The following is a 24,437-nucleotide window of genomic DNA, read 5'->3' as shown; positions in this document are numbered from 1 at the left end:
TAAGCTCACCACGGCTAGGATATCCGATGGACTAAGTACGCAAACATCGCGGCCTGCGCTTCGAATTAGATTAGCCCTGCCCTCTTTCAGGACGAAATCGATGTTTTCGAGGCCTCGGGAAATAACTACGATCTCTCCCACCTTATTATCCTGAAACTCTTACTCCTATAATCTCGACGATAAACTCGATGCAACTCGGTCGTTTTAACTCGTAAAACGAAGTTTCTTCAACTTTTTAACCCTTTCCCCCAGACATTCTTTCCTACATTTCTAACATTAGCTCGTCTGGAATTTATGAAATCCTAACGAAAGAGTTAGGAAATTACTAACGAAAGGACAATCAGATGGACGTGCCAACGTTTATGCATAAAGTTTTCTAAAACAAAAAAAAAAAGGAAAGAAAAAAGAACGGAGAAACGAGAAAACTTTCATAAAAATGAAAGAAGAAAAAAAAAGAAACAAAAAAAGAAAAAAAAACTTGATCGCAATTTTACGAGTTGAACATATTTTTTTTATACGAGTCGGATCTTCGTTCGAAACGTTCTATTTGTGAATGGGAAGCGTGTCAAATGGAAAAGTATTTTTACGAGGAGAAAAATTCCGAATGTAGAAACGGATGCCGATAGTAAAAGTCCTGTATTTTTGCAGTGTAGCTAATGTTATTTTGTCATTTGAAAGCTCTACACGCTCGATTACTGATTTATGTTAGAACATTAGCTGGACGTCGCCTGTAAATTTCCAGATGTTTCTACCAATGGTGTACAGCCAACTTGGCAGCCGTTAACCGTCATAATATACACTATACCATCGGAGATGGCGTCTTGCAGTCTAGTTTCGTGCCAAGAGCTCGCGTTTCCATGTTCTATGGATAAATACATACGTATATGCATGTATATGTATATATATACATATGCTTGGTATATACATAAATAAAAAGGATACGTCTGGAATTAACGAACCACGATTATCACGATATCTTCTTTTATTTATTCGAAAAATTTTTTAATTCGTTTATAAATCAGATCACAGACCGGCAATTTAAATAGGAAAAGAAATAAGAAAGAAAGAGAGAGAGAGAGAGAAAAAAGGGTTAGAGGTTTAAGCATCGTTATGTCGATTCCCTTGTAATTTTTAGTCTGACGATGCTGACAATGTCTCGGGTGAGAATTAATCGACGTAACGACGTATCCTTTATCGCTAGAAACGACAATCCTCGTGCACCATAGAAACTCGAAGCATGTGTATGTATACATACTATGTACATACATATATACGCATAGTATAGAGTAGTAAAACGGCGACGTGCTGTCTATCGTGAAACACTCCGATTGCACTGTATACATATACAAGTACACACATACACACACACACATACAAACCATCGTTCACTGGCCACGTTTTATCCAGATTCTCTATTTTCTATATACCGGGTGATTTTCAAATACTTGTACACTTTCCTCCGATTGAAAGGATTAATCAAAAGGAACACGCGATTTCGAGAACACCGAATTTGCTAGTATATATCATGTCAGTTTAATCAACGAATATGTATATAAAAAAGGAGACACGAAAGAAAAAGAAAGAAGAAAAACAAAGGGAGAGAAGAAAAGATATTTTATTGGCTTATACGCTTGACTCTATGCCAATGACTGCGGTTTTTTATCCGAGCGATTAATCTAGTAGGATCGAGTAAAGTAAATTAGAAAAGGAACAATTTATTAATTTATTTATTTATCTATTTATTTATTCCTTTCTTCTTTCTTTTCCTTTCTTTTTCGTTTTTCTATTTTTTTTTTTTTTTTTTTTTTTTTTTAACGAGATCGAACCTATCGATCGTCTGGTACATAAAGTCTTTGCTAGAAGTTTCTCATCATAAAAAATATTCAAGCTGAACGACATGGAGGGGTAAAACTTTATACATTTTTAAAAGGTATTTCGATCGTCGTAGATGAGAAGAGAGGCCACCGTCCCGTCGATAATTTCGCGAGGAACGATTTAACGCATGAACACGATATACTACTTTACTCGATACTTATTCCGTGACGTTGTGAGGGACAACAGAAAGAGGGACAGATACGTCCTATGAACAAAGGTCAACTCGAATGCACGTGATGCTCGTATTCTCCTTTCGTTCTGGAATTCTCCCTTCTATATCTACCCATCCATCTCTTTCTCTTTCTCTCTCTCTCTCTCTCTCTCTCTGTTCAATCTATCCTGAATACCCGAAGGTACGATCAATCCGTCTTTCTACGATATAACCAATTTCCACACAGAGATTAATGCCGTTTCGTACGAATCTTCAAGATTCAACGACTCCACAAGAATTATCTTTAGACGAGTAATTTTCATTCTACTCGTACGCATTAAGATCGTCAAACCTCTAGAATGAAGATTACTAAGAGCAAGATGACACGTACTGATAAAGATAAATCGAAATATATAAAAAAATCGAGATATTTTGAAGGTGAAAAAAGAAAGAAAAAAAAAAAGGAAAAATAAAAGCCGAGTGAGTATTTTTGAATTAGACCGTCCTCCATTCGAAAGTACTTACTTGTTCTCCTTTCTCTCGAAAGCATTCGATTTCGCGAGTACCGCCAACGCCCAAACCGGAATACTAATTTCTCTTGTGGAAAATCGACGAGAATACGCGACGATAAAAAGAGATTAACAATTTACCTCGTTACTTTAACATGATAATTCGAATAAATCATTTACGAGCGTACACAATAGATATACCGATTGTCCCATTTTTAGATAAAGGGACATTTCACGTTAAATAGAATAATTACGGTCGCAACTAATTTGCATATATATATATATTTCAACTTCTGTAATTATTTCCATGAATTACGTGACACGATTAAAAAATCATACATATTAAATAAATTACAAATGTTAATTGTGTAAATTGAAAAGAAAATTCCTCCGTTAGAAGTAGAGACATACTTCAGAAATTGAAATACCTTCTAAATCAAAATCTTGTAATCGTACTTCCTTCAAATGTATTTCAACGAGTTATAAAATTTATCTCTACGCTCTCAATACATCCTCAGCTGTATACATTATACATACCCACTGTAATAAATCCTCGATTTGCGGAATACGTGAAAGAAAATATCAAAAACAAGAAAGCGAACAACCAAGCAGTAAGCAAGCAAGCAAGCAAGCAAGGACGCAAGCATCGATTCTGACCCAACTATCTACGCCCCACCCTTGAACCTAACACCAGGACTCTCCTCGTTTCAGAATGGCCACCCCTCGCGAAAAGGCACCAATTCGTTACAGCATACGTGTTCGCATCCTCCCTCCTTTCATCCCTCTGTCCTTCTCCCTCTTCCTTCTTCCTTCCCCTATATTTTCTTCCCAGTGTTTCTCTCTACGCGTTTTTCGATCGATCGAATTTCAACAGAATTGCAAAGGACGAGAGCACGTACGAGCGTGATAGTGACGTCGCGCTAACTCTGACGTATCATTTTGTTTCAGCAACTTGAGCAAAACGATGACGACGAGTATCTCAACTCCCCCTGGGCCGACGGCAGCAGTCTGAAGCGTCATTTCCACGGTATGAACAACATCTCGTGGAGACCGCACTAAAAGCTACCTTCTCTCGTATCTACCGAAAGGAAGTACGTATATGAAGGAAGAGAAAGAAAGAGAAATAGAAATAAAGAGAAAGAGATAGAGAGAACGAGAGAAAGATGAACAAGTTTCGATGATGCTTTGGTGTTATATTTGAAACGTTGCTAACCGTGAAGAGCCAAAATTCTTTTGCCGATTCGAACACAGCTTCGCGCGTCGTCCTTTTTATGGAGTGAACCAGAGGTAAATAGGAGATGGAAAATAAAAAGGAAAGAGGGAGAGTGAAAGAAAGAGATAGAGAGAGAGAGAGGGAGAGGAGTGTAGAAGATAAAGAATAAAAGAGAGGGAATGTGAACGACACGGCCGTCCCTCCACACCTCGAATATAATAATATATATTCTATACACATATATTATATATAGAAATACGTAATTGATTTTTTCGCTTCGTCGTGTACTTACATGCCGATAGGTCGATGACGATAAGAAAGAATGAAAGGTTAAAGAATACGAGAAAGAATTTAAAAAAATATATATATAGTCGACCATCGGTGTTTCGCGCAAAAAAGCGCGGAATAAGATTAACCCAAAGATTATAAATCTCTGCCCGTATGTGCAATGCAGCAATTGATCCTCCTTAAAAAAAGAAAAAAATAAAAAAAAGAATAAAAAAAAATGAAAAAAAGAACGAAAAAAAAGAAAAAAAAAGGTTTACGCTAACTTTATCGACAGAGATAAACGATATTTTGTGACACAGACATTTTTCTACTCGATGATCGCCAGGAAATGTAAATCGCCGCTTCCCTTCCTCTTGCCTCGCTCCAATCTTTTGCGTGAAACGGTGAAAATACAAAGAAAAAAGAGAAAAAAAGGAAAACGAAAGAAAATAACGCTAATAATAATAATAATAATAATAATAATAATAATAATAATAATAATAATAATAAAACGTGGGAAGAATAGAACGATTCTCGAAACGACGTAAATTCGTCCGAGCGATTTTTATCGTCATCGTCGTTCTCGTATTTATCATTCGCTTTTTTCTTTTTTCTTTTAATATATGAGTATATATATATTTCCGCGGCATTTTGCTAAAACGAATGGTCGCGCACGCGAGCTTTTTAATGATGATTTTATATTTGCTTCCATTTCCTTTTCTTTTCCTTTTTTTTTTTAGAGGGATCGACGAGGAAGTATCCGGTGTTGTTCGATAAGTATAAAATGTGGATAATGAGGTCGTGATCGTGAATTGATCGATAAAATTTGCCAAAGAACTGAAGAAAAAAAACGAAAAATTCGATTCGAAAACACATTCTTTATTAATCGATTCGATTTTTCGAGTTTTGAAGAAGAAAAAAAAGAAGAAGAAAATAAGAAAGAATAATTTTTAACGCGCCGGATCTCGCGTTAAGGTCCTCATCATCATCTTGTGCCGTTCCTTTCGAATCTGTCCTACGTGCTCGACCAACTTTTCTCGATTAATTAGATAATCGAACTCTCTCGGCTTACTAGCATGTCGGCCGATAATTATTAAAACTTATAAAAATAAACGAGTATACAAAGAGATTCCCTCTGGTTCACTCGACCACACCGAACGGGTATATCTGAGGTAATAATAATAATAATAATAATAATAATAATAATAATAATAATAATAATAATAATAATAATAATAATAATAATAATATAAATAATAATAGTAATAATAAAATAATAATTATAAAAAAGTGAAGATAAATCCGTTTAAACAAATAAAGAAGGAAAGAAAAGAAAAAAAGAATGAAAAGGAGCGGGCAAAAAAAAAGGAAAATGGTTTCGATTTGCAAACGCGTTTTATTCGTAAATAATCTTTCAATGTCACGTTATTTACGAGCTACGAGTAAAAAATGAATGAGAGAATAGAAAGAAATATAAAAGGAAAAAAGAAAAAAGAAACGAAAATAGAAAGGGAGAAAGATGTCAGTTGATAAGTATTTAAATATCGTTAAAGTTACAAAATATTAACTAAGTAATTCGCTTGCTGTGTGATCATAAACGCATCCAATCACTGTGCATTTTAGTAGAGACACACAATCGATACACTTTTATCGAATTACCTGCGAAAGAATTTGCTCTCGCGTCTTTCTACACACATACATACATACATATTATATAGACATATACATACACACACAGAAAAATACGATTACGCGTATGAAAAATTAAACAGACACACACAAACACACATCCACACAAGTTTACACGTACCTTTCTTAAGGCGAAAAATGATTATGCCCGGGGTTATTACTTTGTAATAACGTGCCCGAATTTTCACACTTTTCACTGCGAACGAAGTTCGTGATCTGTGTACATTTTCTGGGAAAGAAGAAAGAAATACAGTGAAATCAATTCAAAGAAATCGTTTAAAGGGAAAAGAAGAAAAGAAAAAAGAAGAAAAACGTTCTTATTTTCCAAGAGATTATGAAAAGAAAGACAAAAAAATAAATTTATTAAGACCGATCTTTTATCTGAACTCATAAGAAAAGTTGGTAAAAAGAGAAAAAAAAGAAAATCTTAAAATATATCTTCATAATCATCATCGTTGTTTGTTTAAAGAACAAAACAACAAAAAATATAATAAGAATAAAAAGAAGAAGATGAAGAAGAAGAAAAAGAAAAAAAAAGAAATCTAAAGACTATGCTCGTAACTGCTGCGTTCATTCTCGTATACCGTATGTAGATTCGAAAAACTCTTAGAGGTACCTGTATTCGTGCGGTGAGAAGTAAAAAACTAAAGGAAAAAAGAAAAAAATAAAAAAAAAATAAAATAAAATAAAATAAAATAATAATAATAAAAATAAAACATAATGAAAATATACTTGAAAAAACAAAACGAACACAGAGAAGGAAAAAGTGAACGAAAGAAAATGTGGAGGAAGAAGAAAAATAAAAAGATACAAGAAAAAAGATACAAGAAGGAAGCACTTATACGTAAGATATAATTCTCCCTAGTCATTTATAAGTATATTAAATATATAACAAATTAACGCAAGTGGCGCAATAGAAATGCATATACTTTGATCGATCGAAGTTGGCCGAGTTTTTATTTCGATTTAAAATATATATATATATATATATATATATATATATATATATATATATATACATATATTATATATACATTATATATATTACATATATACATATATAATGTACTATATAATGTATTTGTATAAGTATATTATATATATATATACATACTGAGTATCGGACAAAGAAAGACAGGGCCATCGAAATTTCGTCCGTATATTCGTCGTTCGATCGACATGCACGCGTATGTATATAGTTGACGCATTTATGTCAACCGGAAGTATCGACCAAACGAGTCGACTGTGCAAATATCAGCTCGTTACTTCCGTCGAAATCATTCGGAGTTTTTATCGATCTCGATTCCTACACGAGCTCGGTTGTTGAATTTCTTATTTTATATATATATATAGATATATACACACATTTTTTTTCTTTTTACTTAAATTGATTTTTTTTAATCATTCAATGCATCACGAACATTCCTAAAAGGAAAACGAAGCATCTTGATTGCGCCACGCGCGTACACCATATGCGTTGATAACTTATGGAAAGAAATAATTGAATTGTTTTTATGGATTAAGAACAAGTTGTCTGTGATCTACAATAATTAAAAGAATATTTAATAAGTATTAACGGATAATGGAGTTAATTGAAGCGTTGGTGACACCGAAAACAAAATAAAAGAAGAAAGATTCTAGATAAGAGAGAAGAAAATGATGTGAAACGATTGTGAGAGAGAGAGAGAGAGAGAGAGAGAGAGAGAGAGAGAGAGAGAGAGAGAGAGAGACAGAGGGAGGGAGGGGGAAAGAGGGAAAGAATAAAAAAGGAAAAAAGAAAAAATGTCTCCCTGTGGCAAGGGTAGAGCAATACGATGATATAAAGAAAATAAAATTGCATTAACGAAGTCACTGCAAAGGAATTCTAGATGAGATATATTATACATGATATTTAATAGAGATTTACGATGAAAAGCACGCAACTTCAAAAATGAAAAAAAAAGATAAATAAATAAATAAATAAAAAGGAGAAGAAAAAAAGAAAAAAAAACATGTAATTGCTGTTGTTAAAAAAAATTGTACTAAATAATGCGCGATATGAAGAGAAAAAATACACAAATAAAAAAAAATAAAAAAGAACGCGATTTAAACGATTGAGAAGTGCGTGCTAAATAAAGAAAAGAAATAATACTTGTTCAACTAGTACCAAGAGAAAATTAAAGAGAACGAAATAAAAAATTAACGAAAAAAAAAAGAAGAAAAAAGAAAAAAGAAAAAGAAAGGTTCGGCATTTGATCGTCGCGGCTAAAAAAAAAGTAATACATAGGTTTTTAGGTAGATTTATAGAAGCGCAAAAAAACACCAAAAATCGTTCCTTCCACCCGCTCCGGCCGTGTATTTGATTATCAATTTGAAATATATCGCATCTCATACAAAAGGCAAAAGCTCTGTGAAAACTTATATGCGCACCTCAGAAATGCAATTAGTGCGACGTTTTACTAATGGAGAAATAAGCAACAAAGAAATAATAATGAATAATAATAATAATAATAATAATAATAATAATAATAATAATAATAATAATAATAATAAATGAATAAATAAATACATAAATAATAATGAATAATAAAGAAAAAAATATGCCATTTGTCTCACCGAGTAATAAGTTGTTCAATGAGTGTCGCGAAAGATGTTCAAGAATAATTTTTGTACAGTTTTGGCACACATGAGAGAACGTGCAATATTGTCATCTTTATATTTATGTACAACAATGTTTAATTACCGTAAATTTTTCGATATTATTATGAACTATGATCGATTTCGTGTGAAAGTGTATATGGCTTTTTCTGCGGTTAACAATAAAAATGTTGTCGAAGCTTTTTTCACGAGACACACACATTTTATGATGATTGTTCAATCATGAGACACGACACTCCCTTTTCCAAACCTCGCCCTCCCTTTCCCTTTTATTTCACCATTGTTGAAGGAAAATACAAAGAGGTATATACACACACACATATATTTTTAAAAACCAAAAGAATCTCATTTATTTTTCAAACGATCATATACATTAACGACCATTAATTATAATTTAAAATCTATATCACAGCCATTATGATAAATTGTATATAAATCCCTTGCACTATGATTTAAGTCGTGACGGCACGTGCTAAAATTAGTGAGCAGAGAAAATCTCTAATGAACCTGTATAAATTCAATCACAGAATTTCACTCGAATTTTTCTAATGCTTGATGACGATTAACGACGAGCGTGACTTCATTTAGCGCGATGCTTCTTACAGTTTGCTTCCATATATACGTATCATGAGTTTGAACTGTATTTTTATATTTATGGAGTCTGCGGAAAGCATATCATAATACTCACATGATATTATAGTGTAAGGGATTAAAAGGAAAGTGCATTTTATATCCTTTAAAATGATCTTTATATCGAGTCTCTATTATTTTCAGTTGGATATATATATATTTAAAGTTAGCATGGTAACAAATAGATAATGAGTCGTTCTACAAATAATTTATATAAGTTCAACGACGTCTTCCTCTTTTAAAAAATTATATATAGATCAATGTATATAGGCATATAAAGCAAAGAAACATTCCATTCATTCATAGGGTTATATATCTCAAGAACTAATAAAAGTAGAGACTTCGAAAAAAGGATTATTTATAAAGGTAACAAATGTTATTTTATTATTATTTGTTACAAATAATTTCTATAGAAAACTTCTTACTAATTAACAATTATAATTGTTAATTCTCTTCTCACTAAACGTTATTAATGGCCGCCGAATCATTTATTTATATATCTCTTCTTTTTGTAGATCCAATTATTTTCATTCTGTAACAAATAATAGGATAATATATTTTTTTAATGTAGAATAGTCAGGTACGAAGATTCGTAGATTTTTGTCTTTTAGGTATCAGTTTTTGAACGTGATTTGTCATCTTTAATATCAGGACTCTAGCCAATAGTTCATCAGTTAATATCTTCCACGACAACGGAGGAGGAGAACGTACAACGATGATGTTACATTCCAGATTCCAGCCAAAATTCCAACCATGCTTGCGAAAGCTTCGTTGGCATGTCGATCGCCGATAGCGTGGTCGTAAGTTACGAGTTTGTGGTCTACTATAGACACACCGTAACAATTCATATCGAAATATAGCAAACATACTTGTAATAATTTCATTAAACATACATTTACGAATAGAGATTTTGGCCATAATCTGAATTTGTATTATAATCGTACTTTTTTTTTTTACTAAGTTTCATTTTCATTATTCAAAGTAATAATTGAAATAATTTTAATTACCACTGTATCAGTATTGCTCATTGTTCACGAAAATTCTTCCTTCCAATAATGTATAATTCAACTTGAAATCTGTAACATACAATGAATGATTCTATAAAACAAAAGTAATATCGTTCAAAAATAATATAAAAAGTTATCGTAACTTCAGTCGATTTACACGTTGGGATTTAGGGTTTGTCATCAGATTTCAGCCCCGAAAGGAATCATCATTTTGTTACTTGTAAATTCATTTAAAATAAAACTAACGAAATTTCTCTATTTTCATATTTTACGAATTTGATATATTACCTTCATTTCCATAAAATACTTCCATGCGTGGCATACTCTTTTCCGATTCATTGGATACGACTTCGATAGTATTTTCCCATTTCTATCGAGAGAAAAAAAGAATTTTAGATCATTACTTGTTCTTAAATAAAAATACGTAGATTGAAAAAGAAAAGAGAAAAGAAAAAGAAAATCAATTATATCAATATCAGAACACGTTGAGAATACTGTCATTGTTAAATACAGTTAAAAGTGCTCATCACATAAACAATCGAATATGAAAAACAACAATTCTAAGAAAATAGATATACACGTAAACATACGAACATTCCACGAAGTTAGAAATAACATTTCTTATTCAAGGATAGCGATCAATGAAACGCGTCGAACGTATGTTTACATTTGTTTCCAAACATTATTGTCTACGCACGACCGTAGTCAGTTCACTGACGACTGCGGAGAAAATTAGACGGAGTTCTCTGCTATTAGTTTCGTCCTAACACGCCATCAAATACGTACTTTGAAAAATTCTTCGTTTCCATCTGCTGGATACGCTCCACCATTATCGTGTGCTTTCCTCACATCGACACATTTCTTCAAGCCAGTAAGTACAACTATAATTAAAACGATAATATAATTATTATACAAATGTTTTTAAATTGATGTATTTAATGAAATTTTATTATTAATTTAACTAACCTCGATAACGATAATCGAATTACGTTTCTTCAACCAGCAACTGCTATAATCTGCAACCATACATAATTATAATAAGTTACCGTCACATTAAAGAATAAAAAAAGTTACATTTTCCTGTGAACTACAAGTCTGCAAATCTAATTAATCGTTTTTGATATATTCTCGAGGGAATAATTACGTCTATAAATAAATGTTACGATAGCGACAAGATACTTTAGCGATTAATTTTATATATTAATTATAAACGTACGACAAGAAGTCCGTCGTATTTCAAATTTTTAATCGTTCACACTTCAGAGATGTGAAAGACCGATAGAATATATATGTATATCAAACGGTTCCACCAATAGTTTTATATTTTATAAATATTAGAGATTGTTTTCGTTGGTAGATAGTTCTTTTTTTTTCTTTAATCGAGATATATCAATTTTTAATAATTCATTGGTCGACCCCAATATATTATGTATATATATATGTTTTAATAATTATCATTATAATTATAATTATTGATTATAATCATCAATTAGAATTTCTTTTTAGATTTGTGGCAAGTAAAATCTTTCCGATAGAGTTACGACGTATGTATATATATATAGATACTTTTTTCGTGTATATAGTTTCTTTTTATTTACTATTTTTACTTTATTACTTTTCTTTTTTTCATAATTTCGACATAACACCCCCAAAGAAGAGAGAGAAATAAACGATGTTGGTTTAATTGATTATTCGTCAAATATCGTTTTCAGTCGTACAGCCCAGATCATAATTACAAACCCAGACAACCATTGTCAAAGCATGAGCAAAGATAGGTCGGTTGTCTTGAGTAGAAATAAACAAGGTCCAGGCTGATGAAAAATTAGATCGGATAAAAACATTCCCTTCTCACAATTTTTATGCAGAGTTTAAGTATCGTATTTCATGTTAATGTAAAATATAAGATTTATCGGGATTTATAATCGTCGTCGTAATTTTCTGTCAATCGCAATGAAGGATTAAACGATATTATGTATACGTATATGTATATACACAGATTATAAAATCAATAAGAAATTCGAACATAGCTCTTTCCTGCAAAAGACGAAAAGATTATAATCTCTTTTAAATGAATAATAATAATAATTTAAATAATAATAATAATAATAATAATAATAATAATAATAATAATAATAAAATATTTCGCTATTTAGTTTTTGCCACAAATGCGTTTTCAAACAACGTCCCACCCGAAATGTTAAAATAAAATTATGCTTAATAACATTTGTTATCAAAATCTACTCACCTCGTGACGGTAGTTTCACATTGACTAGCAGTTTCAAGTAAGTAAGCCTATCTTGTGAGTGCTGTTTCTCCTCCGTTAAAAGACTCTTGATTAATATCGTTCAGTGTTACAAATGCATATGTAGAATTGTTGTAACTGTAATCGCAGGCATCTTAATGCAGGTGTACTCTTCGAGAAACAGAGTCAGTCGTCTCATTTTTCATGAGAGAGAACCGCACGAACAACAGAGAGAGAAAGAGATTTTTTTTTGTTACTCGTTCAACTTGATAATAAATTAATTTTACAATCAAGCGAATAACAGGAACAAACATATCGTTTATATCTTCCTCTTTCTTCCCTTTCTATTTTTCGTCGAACGACAAACTCTTGGTCTTTCATGTCTCTCCGATTAATTATCGTAGATTTTGCTTTTATCGATAATTACGCATATCGTTCGTTTCGAACAAAAAAAGAATTTGTTCGTAACCAACGAATATTTCCCTCGTAATCTTAATTATCTTACAACGTTCGATTCACTTACAGGAGACGCTAAATAATAATAAATAACTACGTAAATTTTCTATTCTATTTTAAATCATAATATATATTAATACGTGTAACAAAATGATGTCATTTCATTCTGGTCTTTTTTCTCTCTCATTGATTCTATCGGGTATGGAACATAAGGGGAATTAAACGTAACAAAATCAAACAAAGCAAGATAAAATAAAATTCCATGGTTAGAAAAGGATCGTACGAAAAGAAAAATATGAAACTAAACAAATAAAATAATAATGTATGTTTAAATCTTTTATGTTTGATATATATATATATATATATATATATATATATATATATATATAATATTCTATTATGAAGAAAGACGACGCAAAACAAAATTAAAGAAAAAAAAAAGTTAGAATTTATAACGAGATATGTATGTGTTTGTATAACATGTAGATATGTAGTCGAGGTCAAATAATATAAACTTTGTGGGAAAGTTAGTTTTAGTTTAACAAGGACAACGATACGATGCGAACGCCTCGGAATATTTTGTCTATAAGAATATACATGGAGAAATAAACCTTCTCATTTGTTCAGCACATATTTTATCGGTACGTAATCATCAATCTATAATCTGTCTAATCTAATTTAAATCTTTTCTTTTTTATTCTTTTCTTTTCTTTATGCATTAACATTTAAGTTCTATTTATATAATCGTTATCAAGAATAATTATTAAATAAAACGGTCTATTGAACACGGGTAAACATTAACCAGCGAACAAAGACACTTTTCTTTACGATGTTTAATGCGAGGTTAGTCTTCCCATATCTTTCTAAATATTAATAAGAAAATATTAATAACAATTAAATAAAGAAGCAGTGGAAAACATCATGGATCATTCCGTAAAAAAATAAAAAATAAAAAATAAAAAACTAAAAATCAATAAAAAATCCTCATGATGTTCTCGTAATTGAGAGATTACTGCAGAAAGATCGTTCGCACGACTTTCTATTGCGTGTGTGTGTATATATATATGTATAAACATATATATATATAATAATAATAATAATTTAAAAAAAAGAAGAAAAAAGAAAGAAAGAAAAAAAAAAGATGTTAGTCATATATAAAAGTTCATGTTAGGATCGTCTCTTGTGCGACTCTAGCTGCAGAAATCACAAAGAGAGATTCGAGAGATATTTCATATGTTCATAAAACTTTATTGATAAAATTATGGTTTTTGTCAGATGAGATGATTTCTCATTTGTTACTTCGTTATTTTCTTTTTTTGTTGTCTTTGTTTGTTTGTTTGTTTTTTTTTTTTTCACAAAGGTCCAATGTAACGTTAATCTCGATGAAATTGATCCGTCGTTCAAAGCGTACAACACACCTTACTCTACAATATAAAGTGTATTTCACTTCGTAAAGAGTACGAAATAGAAACTGCACATTTAATGTCTGCCGAGATAATAAAGGTTAAAAGTTTTGGTTAATGTCAAATATATCAATCTTATAGATTTCTCACACGATTATTTTTAAAGTACATGCGCACCGAAACAAACTTAAAACGTACACATTTCAATATGTATCCTTTTCTTTATATATACATATATATTTACATATATATGCATATATATATATATAAATCTTTCTCCTTTTTATACGATATTTTGCTCGAAAAACGGGCGAATGGAAGTATGTCGTTCTCGGTCCAAAAGGAAAAAAATGCAGTCTACATTAATTCGTAGCATGTATGTATGTATGTATCCATTTATGTATGTATGTATGTATGTATGTTTGTATGTATGTATGTATGTATATATGTATATATGTATATTATGTATGTATAAACTAATGCCTTAACTTAGAAAATCGTAAATTATAAATATATATTTTGTAGTTCGATATTATTTTTTTTGTTCTTTTTTTTCCCAGCAAAAGTATTTCGAGCGCGGAGAACATCGGACAGTATGTGCATTTAATGTATATGCATGCACACACACAACACATTTTATATCTCGTTGCGCGATCTACCTCGTCATCAAAACTACTAACACCCCTTTTCTTCTTTTCGTTATAATTATTTTTTTTCCTTTTTTTTTGTTCATTATAATTTTTTTTTTATTCATTTTTTCCTTTTTTTCATACGCGGACGATATATCCAACATTTGTCTCTAATCCTCCCTTTCTTCCCTACATATCATTGTTCATTGATTCTAAAGAAGACTAGTTTTCTTTCCCTTCGTTTCAATCTTAATTGTATTGGACGTGAGAGGCATAATGTATACTTCTTTAGATTCCGATAGATAGTAAGAAAGAGATAGATAAAGAGAGTTTATTCATTCGTCAGATTATATATATATACACATATATATACACACATCATATATACATATATATATATATATATTCCAGTCATTATAAAAAAGAGATAGAAATAGAAATAGAGATAGAGAGAAAAAGAGAGAGATAGAAAGAGAAATAGCATTTAGAATGAAGCAAATCGTACAACGAAGATGATGATCTGCATGTGTGTCTCGAAATAGATATTAGAAATAGATATAGAGAAGATAGGTGTAATATTTTACGCGGTTTTTCCTTTTCTTTTTTTTTTTTAATCTTTTTCTTTTCTGTTCTTTTTTTTTGTTTTCGCTTTTTTGTTCCTTTTCTTTTTTTGTTTCTTTTTTACTTTTCTACCGTAAATTTCATTTCGTAATTTTCTTTCTCTTTCTAATAACGTCTCCTTTTATTAGGGTAATCGTCTTGACGATTACGATCGTTTCCTTGCCAACGTCCACCTCCGCCACTACCACCACGACCGCCACCCATGTTACTCATATCTACTCTCATATCCATCAAATCCATGATTTGTCCCCGATCGTCGCTATAGCCACCGCGACTACCACGATCCATGTTATTGTATGCGTCCATAAACGACTTTGGATCCTAACATTCGCAGCGAATGTGATATATGCAATATACGATATTATGTGGCAATTAAAAAATCAATCACGCGGAACAACGATATCCCGATTGATCCATATTTTGGTTCGTTCGTTCGTTTTTAGATTTCGTTAAGTAGTTTTGTTTTTTGTTAATGATGTCGTAGCGTCCGAAAGAGTAGTACGTTGAGATATGATTCACCGACGTGAACGGTACACAATTGTTTGTTTTCGTGTGTTCATTCAGATAGAACAGGACACCGAGAACAGAGTTTTGGATGTACCATAAATAGATTTTCGCACGTTTTTTCAGGGCGACCATCCACATGTTTGACAGCAGCGCACAGGTCATCGTCACAATTTTCGTCAAATCACATAGAAAAGAAAGGGGAAAACACAATGTTAGATGTTGCGTGCGTGGTTTATATAATATGTATAAGTAGTAGTAGTAGTAGTAGTTGTAGTAGTAGTAGTAGTAGTAAGTAGTAGTAGTAGTAGTAGTAGTAAGTAGTAGTAGTAATAGTAGTAGTAGTAGTAATATTATTATTGGTATAGCATATTGGAATACGTGAGATATATATTAATTAATATATCGATCCACGGGCTACACGTATTCTTTTAGACGCATAGAATATTCTTTAATACTTTTTTCTTCTCTTTTTTTTTTTCTTAAATCGGCGTATTTTAAAAGAAGCGTCTCTATATATATATGTATTATATATGTATATAAAAATTTTTTCTTTGTATTATTTAAATATTGATTTTTTTAATAAGACCAAGCAAATGCCCAATGCAGACACAATGATGGATATTGTTTAGAGAGCGTACATAGTCTCGTCTTCGTCATTGTCATAGGTATTTAGAAAGAGAAGCCATAATGGTACGTGATCGTTATTAAAATTAGATTATGTTAGCGCGAAAATGTCTATTCATGAGACCATATTAGCTTAGGTCTTGAAGTATATAAAACGCGTTGAAACAACAACGCTTCGTGATCGAAGAGTATAAACGTAAAATAGTATGTTTCTAAAATGCTATTAGCATTTTTATCATAGTACTAGTAGTTTTCGCTAAGACAAAAAAATCATTTGCAATATAGTATTGAGTATTTGCACGATATACTCAAAGTGGAACGTGAATTTGTTATTTCGAATCGGGGAGAAAAAAAAATAAAAAGAATTATTCATAAACTTCATTCATTGGAGATTTCTTAAAGCATTTTTCTTTTCCCTTCTCTTTTTGTTAAACATTCACATTGAAAAAAAGTATACTATATTAGGGTTAAAGTTTTATAGCGATGTTAACAGAAGTCAGATTTAATGTTTCTTATTTTTGATAATGATTAAAAAGTATCGAATGCTAGCCATATATAGCACAGCTTCGATTTTTAGTTTTATATAACATAAAATTATATTATCGTATTACCCCAAGGACAGATAATTTTTAGTGTTTAGAGTCTGAACACGTTATGAGAAGCAAGGAGATTTGATCAAGATCTCCAAGCAAACTCTACGTACTGTACAGACTCTAGAGATTTTTTATATTTCACATAGTTCGTTTAAAAGAATTATTCACAAAGAACCCATCGTATGTATGTGTGTATATATATATATATAATATGTATATATATAGAGAGAGGGGGGTGAAGGGGAGATTAAAATTAAGAGATTTGTATAATCCAATAAACTGTGAGAGTAAACGTATAGAACATTCTCTAAAATGTCTGATAAAATTGGGCATTGCTTGGTCAGGAAATAGTTACTATGGAACTAATCCTTTCAAGAACATATTTCTGAAATATTTAATATTGAAGATTGAAAATTAAATAGGAAATTAATTCCAATAGGAAAATATTGTATTCATACAAAATTCGAAGTTCCATAGTAGATAAATACCTAAATCTTAACTGAACTAGAGAAAAAAAAACAGAGTCTCCTGTCTGCAAGCATGTGGAGAGACCAAACGCAGCAACTTTCAATTTCAGTCCTAAGTTAGAGAAGTTAAGATCGTCACGATTGAAGACTAAAAATTTCTTTTATAGAGAGTTTCTTTACAGAGATCATAGATTAATTAATTACAGATCCTAAGTGTATATATATTTTTTTTTCTCAACGATCTGAAAATATATTTCATGTACTATATAATAAAATCACCGATTACGATTATCTTTATCCCTGAGTTCAAGTTCGCAGATCTCGTGAACGTAACTTTCACTTCTTTTCATTCGTTTTTTTTTTCTTCTTTATATTATACTAATTTCCTGAAGAATGCATCGTAAAAATGCACACATATATTATTATTACACGCATATGTATGCGTTCGCACATTGACGTGCTTTCGATCGAGAGTAGAATCACAAAAACGATAGATATATATTTCCCAACCCCTAACGAATTAAATTAAGAAGACATCACGAAGAAAAAGACGGCGAAGAAAATTTTAGATTATCGAGACGTGTAGAAACTTGGGCAACCTTGAAAAAAACCTTCAAGAAAATTCGAGATCAGAGGTATGTCGCGTTTAAAAAATAGCGATGTTTTTTCCCCACTTCAATTCCTTGATATAACCCATGAATATTATCTTAAAAAATATTTAACAGATGTTATCGTATAATACATCTTGCATCTTGTATGATATAAGAACGAAGATATTGGTGCAGAGTTGTAATGCTTAAAAATAACAAATTATTGTCCTACTGTCGTATTTCAATATTTCTAAAAAAATATAAATATATACATATAGTTGTTAACTGTTATAAGTAATTAATATTCAGAATGTTTCTTATTTTTAACAGATGTTACTTATATATCTTTCGATACCCAATATAACGAGAGATGTTCCGTTTTTATATGCTCATTGACGCCTCCACATGTTAATGCCTCTTAAATATTATTACGAGATAATTTTATGAGTATGTATATATATATGTGTGTATGTATGTATATATATATTTAAAGAAAGAGAATTATATCAATAGAAAATGAAGAAATAAATAAATAAATAAAACATCTGGCAGTATTGCAGACATTAGAACTCTGTTATATCAGACAGCATGCTCACGGGGATGTATGGAATATATCACTAAAATATATGGAAATATTGGCAGTGGCAGTTTCCATCAAACTGACTGCATTATTTTCATGCAAAAAAAAAAACACGTAGTTTAATCTTCCCGATTTACGGATTCGCGGCGTATGTAATCGTGATTATTTGTGATTATTTCGTCAGAGTAGAAATAAAATATAGAAAGAAGAAGAAATAAAACGTTTCAAGATAGAAGTGTAAAGATATAGATTAGAACTTATAAAACTAGATTGTAAAATGCAAAAGATACATTACCACTGGCATACTGCTTCCACCTGTAATTAATAATAAAAAAAAAACATTTACAATGTGATTGCAAATGATTTTTAAATTTCAATCGTTCAACTATTATTATTATTATTATTATTATTATTATTATTATTATTATTATTATTAAATGTTAAAAAAAATTTTAGCATTTAACGCTGCAGACTCAGATGTTATTATAAGCAATTATATGCATCAGCAAGTAATTTGTAAAAATTAATGAACGATATAGTCTCATAAGATTCTGTTTCTTTTTTTTCAAACATATAAAATTAAAATTTTATTTCTTTTAAAATAGAGGAATATGCGATGCAATTTCAAATCATTCACTCAAAATTTTCGATTCATAATGAAGAGGTTTAAAGCATTCAGATTCAATAAAAGCATAGTTAACGAAAAAAATTAACTCACCGTCTGGTTGGCCATAACCGTCGCGATCACTATTACTAACGGAATCATAATTCTTTCCGCCTCCAAGACCACCACCTCCACCGCCGCCTGCACCACCGCCTCTCATCGCTTGCTCCTTAAAAAGAAAAGGAGCAGAGCCCTAAGTATCGTTAAATATTAGATTTTTATAAAGTATATTACACCGAGCAATACATTTTAATGAAGTATTTATTTAATCGCATACGGTTTATCTTTTTAATTAAAGAAATCTAAAGCGAGACAGGAAAACGAAATCAGTTATTCAAACTCACCTGCATAAACAAATTATTTTCTTGTTGTCGCCTGTGTAATTCTTCTTCTTGCCGTCTTATACGGATCGCCATTTCTTCTTGTTGACGTCTCCTTAATTCTTCTTCTCGTGTTCTCTGTTCTTCCGCTTGTCGTTCCTTCATTTCCCATTCTCTCTTTTGTCTTTCTCTATCAGCTTCACGCATACGTAATTCTGTAAATAATAATTAAGACCAGTGAATAATACCATTGCAAACTTTTGTTAATTTCTTTTTTAAGCAAAGATCAAATACGTACGTTCTCTAAGTAATTCGGTTTCATGTTCGTATCTTGCAAATTCCATTTGAGCTTCTAATTTCTCTTCTTCCATTGCCATTTCTCGTTTCAACGCTTCTTCCTTTTGTTTGTATAATTCATGTAACTGTTTCCATCTTGTTCCATACTCGTGTTCAAAACTACCTATTTGCGCGAATCTTGGTCCAATTTCACGAGCCTTGAAAAATTCAGGATTCTTCCGTGGTAAATTTTTGTCAGGATAACCATCAATATCGTCTTGTTGCTCAAAAGGTTCGACAACCACAGGCCGAAGAGATCTAAAATTAATTTAAGACATTGAAACATATAGATATTTATCATTATCTTTTAAGAATCATGAGTGTTTTAATTCAAAAAATAAGGGAAAAAGAAAAGAAAAAAAATTAAATAAATAGATAAATAAATAAATTTGTATTCCACTTTTTGGCACACAGCACAAAAAAATAATAACGTGCCATGGTTCCTATATATGTGGAATATATTTTTCTATTCCCCTAGAAAATATTTACGGCACTTGCTGATAAAAAATATTTATCACAAGCGTGGCTTCGGGGCTTCGTAAAAAAAAAAAAAAAAAAGTTATATAATAATTTCGAATAAACTTACGCAGTAAGAAAATAACATCCTTCTGTGCATTTTCTCAAAGCAAGTTGAGCAGATGGTTTTCTACAGTATTCAACTATACCTTCACCCGTGGACTTCCCTCTGTCATCCACAATAACAATTGCACGTTCAATTTCTCCAAATACACTGAATGCCCTTTCTAACAATTCATTCGAAATCCACGGAGTGAGATTCTTTATTTTTATCGTAGAAGAATGAGGAGCGAATCGTACTTTCAGAGCACGTCCTTTACGCATGGTTCCATCTAGCTCATGTTTTGCTTTTTCTGCATTTACTCGATAGTCCTAAAATAGACAATAAATAAATCGAATTAGAATTATATTCATTTAAGATGATTACTGATATACATACAGTTAATACGATCATCAAAAATTTACAGCCATTAAGTTTGTATCATAATTATATCAAACGGTAATTATTTTAATCATATCAGCAATATATTATAACGCGTATAAAATATTTAAAAACTAGAAAATCATTTACCATTCTAAGAAATGCGAAATTCTTTTCCTTGTTTACAAACAGTTCGGATATTTCACCATACTGAGCAAACATCGCCTGAATTTCTTCTTCGGTAACATCATTTGTAAGATTACCAATATATAAGCGGTTACGACCACTGAATTTCTTTTCTGCAGTTTCTTGTGGCGGCAGCTCATGCGTAGGACCACTTATAGCCATTATCCGTTCCATTAATCGATCCTATAACAAGATACCTATATAAATCTTTGACCAAAAGTTGTTTTTATTCTCTTACTTCAAGATTTAAAAACTTACATCTTGAGAACGGTTTCCCATATTTCTATCTCCACCTCTGCCGCCTCTACCACCACGCATACTGCCTCCACGAACTCCCATACCACCCATTCCTCCCATACCTCCCATTCCTTCCGACATTGTATTATCTAAGCCACCGTCTATCATGGAATCATTCATTTTCATCTAAAACATTTTCATTGTATTTATTTATCAAACATTATCTCTAACAAAAAGTACAATGATAATAGATTTATTTTCAATATTTCAACTTCTTATTTATAAAAAAACAATTTTTTATTTATAAAAAAGAAATATATATATAATCTCAAGTACATAACGTAATTTGTCTTATATGAAATATATATTAAAAACACGTGTTCTTTTATAACGCGCCATCTGTAGAAGCATCGCGTCGGTAAGCAACCATTTTGAGACGTGCCATTTTGTAAGATTATTAATGGCGTCTAAAAAAGATCGATAACCCGATGCTGCTACATTTGTTCAAGTGAAAATGTTCTATAAATTACATATAATGGTATAGTAATACTAAACATGCAGATAATAAAAAAAAAAAGCTATTAATCCTTTAGTAATATCTCACAAATAATAAAACAATAAAATATATATAAACTACTTTGGCCGGTATGCAACAGGAAAACTGATAGGTATAAAACGAGATATTAGAAAAGCCCGAAAATAGAATATAAAATTGATATAGGTAATACGAGAAAAACAGTCACGAATAAATACGTTATGCATCTTATTTCAAATCGAATCTATAACGATTCTCTATAGATTCCATATATATATATATATATATATATATATATATATATAACCTTTAATCCTATAAATGTTACATAGTAAGAAAAGTTAAACTCCGATCGTATTCGTATTTTTTTTAGAAAGCACACTGAGAAGAATCACATCTGACAAAGCATGTCTGAGAAGAAGGGCAAAAAATTATTGAGAAGAAACGATGCGTGGCCAGTAAAAGGAGAAAAAAAGAATATGGCCGCGAAACGAAACGCATTGTGGCCGATATTCAGAGAACTCGTCGCATAAGAAAGTATCACATATATATATATATATATTATATATAACACATATATATGTATGCATATCACCACATATGTATAAAGAGATATAGAAAAAAAAGAGAAAGAAAGAGAGAGAAAGCAAAGAAAAATGAATATTCTTACCGGTCCATCGTTTCTGCCGCCCATCATTCCACCGCCACGTCCGCCGGAAAATCTTGTACCTCCTTTTCTACCACGAGGTCCACGGTTACTTCCGCCGCCACCGCCGCCGCCACCGCCTCCTCCTCCTCCACCACCTCCTCCTCCTCCACCACCACCTCCGCCTTGTACGTTCCTTTCTCTTGCATTATTTTCGTTTGTCTCAGAGGATGGATTCGTTACGTCGGACTTTACGTTCGGCGTCTCCGTTCCCGCCATATTTTCAATAACGCGTGAGACTCGTTGAGGATGATCAGAGGAAGGCACGTCTACCGATCGAAGCCTCCTCTTTCCTCTCCTTCGCCTTCGCGCTAAAGACGTAGCAACTCGTTTCGCAGTCGTCCTCGAAAAGTGGTGGCACCCACTACGCCGCTCGACAACGAAGAGAACGAAGCCACGCCGTGAGAGACTTTCTAGACCATTTCCCCCCACCATTTGGCTATTCTTTCAACATGCAATGCATTCTGGTCATTGCATTCAATGGATCCGATTGGTCAACGCAAACGGAAGTAACGTTGTCCGATTGGCCATAGTATCGATGTTGCCACGCGTAGAATCACATACGCGATGACTCAGTATTGCCAACGTTAAGTCTACAAAGTTTCTATTGACGTCATGTAGACGTACCAAAAGCGATCTTTTTTTAACGCGTCGTTCTCTCGTTTCAATATGACGTCATAAGGAACGTCGGATGACGTTCACTTTCATGCGTTTCGTCATCGGTCAGACCTTGCATTTTGCATTCTCTTACTCGACATTGATTTATTCTTATCCAACCATTTTTTCATTTTTAACGAGTTGTGATATTTAGAGTCTATAATCGATAGTATACGATTTCGAGCATAATAATTATTATAGTTATAATAACAACAACAACAATAATAATATAATATAATATAATAATGATAATAATAATAATAATAATAATAATAATAATAATAATAATAATAATAATAATGATAATGATATAATAATGATGATAATGATAATAATGATCATGATCATGATAATGATAAGGATAATAATAATAAAAACAAGGATAATAATAATGATAATAATCTCAAAACTATAAATTACTATTAATTTTGACAATTATGATAATTTTTGGAAGACATTTTTAGCAATACTACGAAACACTGATCGAAAGTAAGTAATATTACAGTCTATCTTAGTAAGAAGCGAACGCTCGTGGGAATTCCATCCGACTTACTTAGGCTCGCTCGCAAAACTCGACCGTGCGAACAATCAGAGAAGCTTTCTTCCTTTCTCTCTGTCTTTTTCTTTCTCTTTCATTCTGTCTCTCTTGAGAAAGGGAGACAGAGTGAGCTCCGCGGGTTTGCACTCTTTAAGCGCGTCGATACGTGAGAGAATCGTATATACATTGGAAAAAGCGTACCTCAGAGAATAGATTGAGAACTATACTATTTCCGTCTAAATATATATATATATATATATATATATATATATCACCATGATACGTTTTTTCTGTTTCAAGAAAAAAAAAAAGAAAAGAGAAAAGTAAAATAAAATAAAATAAAATAAAATAAAATAAAATAAAATAAAAAGAGAAAAGAAAAAATCCGAAAAATGTTTGAAATTCGTTAAACTGTTGCTGCCCGACGAATTTTATCTAACAACATGGGAATATAAAGGATATAAAAGGATTAAAATAAAAATAAAAATAAAAAAAAATAAAAAAAGACAAAAATAAAAAAGATTGGATTAATTATCGGACGCAATTAAAGGACGATAATGACGAAGTCTCGTGGAAAGGAATGAGAAAATACGTAGAGAAAGGGGATGGGAAAAAATAAGGGAGGGGAGTA

At 31.5% G+C, this 24,437-nt stretch overlaps 2 protein-coding genes across 10 annotated transcripts in view; one reads left to right on the top strand and one right to left on the bottom strand.

The window, feature by feature from the left end:
• The window catches only part of LOC127063950 (cilia- and flagella-associated protein 298-like), a 57,103-nt gene extending 49,268 nt beyond the window's left edge, over window positions 1–7,835 (top strand). For all 3 annotated transcript variants that reach the window (XM_050994328.1, XM_050994329.1, XM_050994326.1), the window contains one exon: window positions 3,484–7,835. In XM_050994328.1, the coding sequence (XP_050850285.1) occupies window positions 3,484–3,594 (111 nt within the window). In that variant the 3' untranslated portion in view covers window positions 3,595–7,835. The remainder of the gene's footprint in view (window positions 1–3,483) is intronic.
• An 828-nt stretch (window positions 7,836–8,663) lies between these two features.
• Window positions 8,664–23,030, bottom strand: LOC127063945 (hrp65 protein-like). 7 transcript variants are annotated; one of them, XR_007781536.1, is made up of 13 exons: window positions 22,576–23,029; window positions 21,392–21,556; window positions 21,098–21,316; window positions 20,597–20,898; window positions 19,973–20,268; window positions 19,699–19,889; window positions 19,409–19,547; window positions 18,986–19,005; window positions 10,945–10,994; window positions 10,765–10,859; window positions 10,267–10,348; window positions 9,979–10,047; window positions 8,664–9,503 (listed from the first exon to the last, which is right to left on the bottom strand). XR_007781536.1 is itself a non-coding variant. In XM_050994312.1 (9 exons), the coding sequence occupies exons 1-9, from the start codon at window positions 22,828–22,830 to the stop codon at window positions 15,435–15,437; spliced, it is 1,803 nt and encodes a 600-aa protein (XP_050850269.1). In that variant the 5' UTR covers window positions 22,831–23,030; the 3' UTR covers window positions 13,904–15,434. The 7 variants fall into 7 exon arrangements, 4 of the variants coding, with proteins under 4 accessions (XP_050850269.1, XP_050850270.1, XP_050850272.1 ...); XR_007781534.1 differs by lacking the exon at window positions 18,986–19,005; XR_007781535.1 differs by lacking the exon at window positions 18,986–19,005 and having other exon boundaries at window positions 19,409–19,523.
• Between the last annotated feature and the right edge of the window lie 1,407 nt (window positions 23,031–24,437).

This window comes from Vespula vulgaris, chromosome 5 (genome assembly GCF_905475345.1).
Source record: "Vespula vulgaris chromosome 5, iyVesVulg1.1, whole genome shotgun sequence".
Lineage (NCBI taxonomy): Eukaryota > Metazoa > Arthropoda > Insecta > Hymenoptera > Vespidae > Vespula > Vespula vulgaris.
This window is presented reverse-complemented; position numbering and strand designations above follow the sequence as displayed.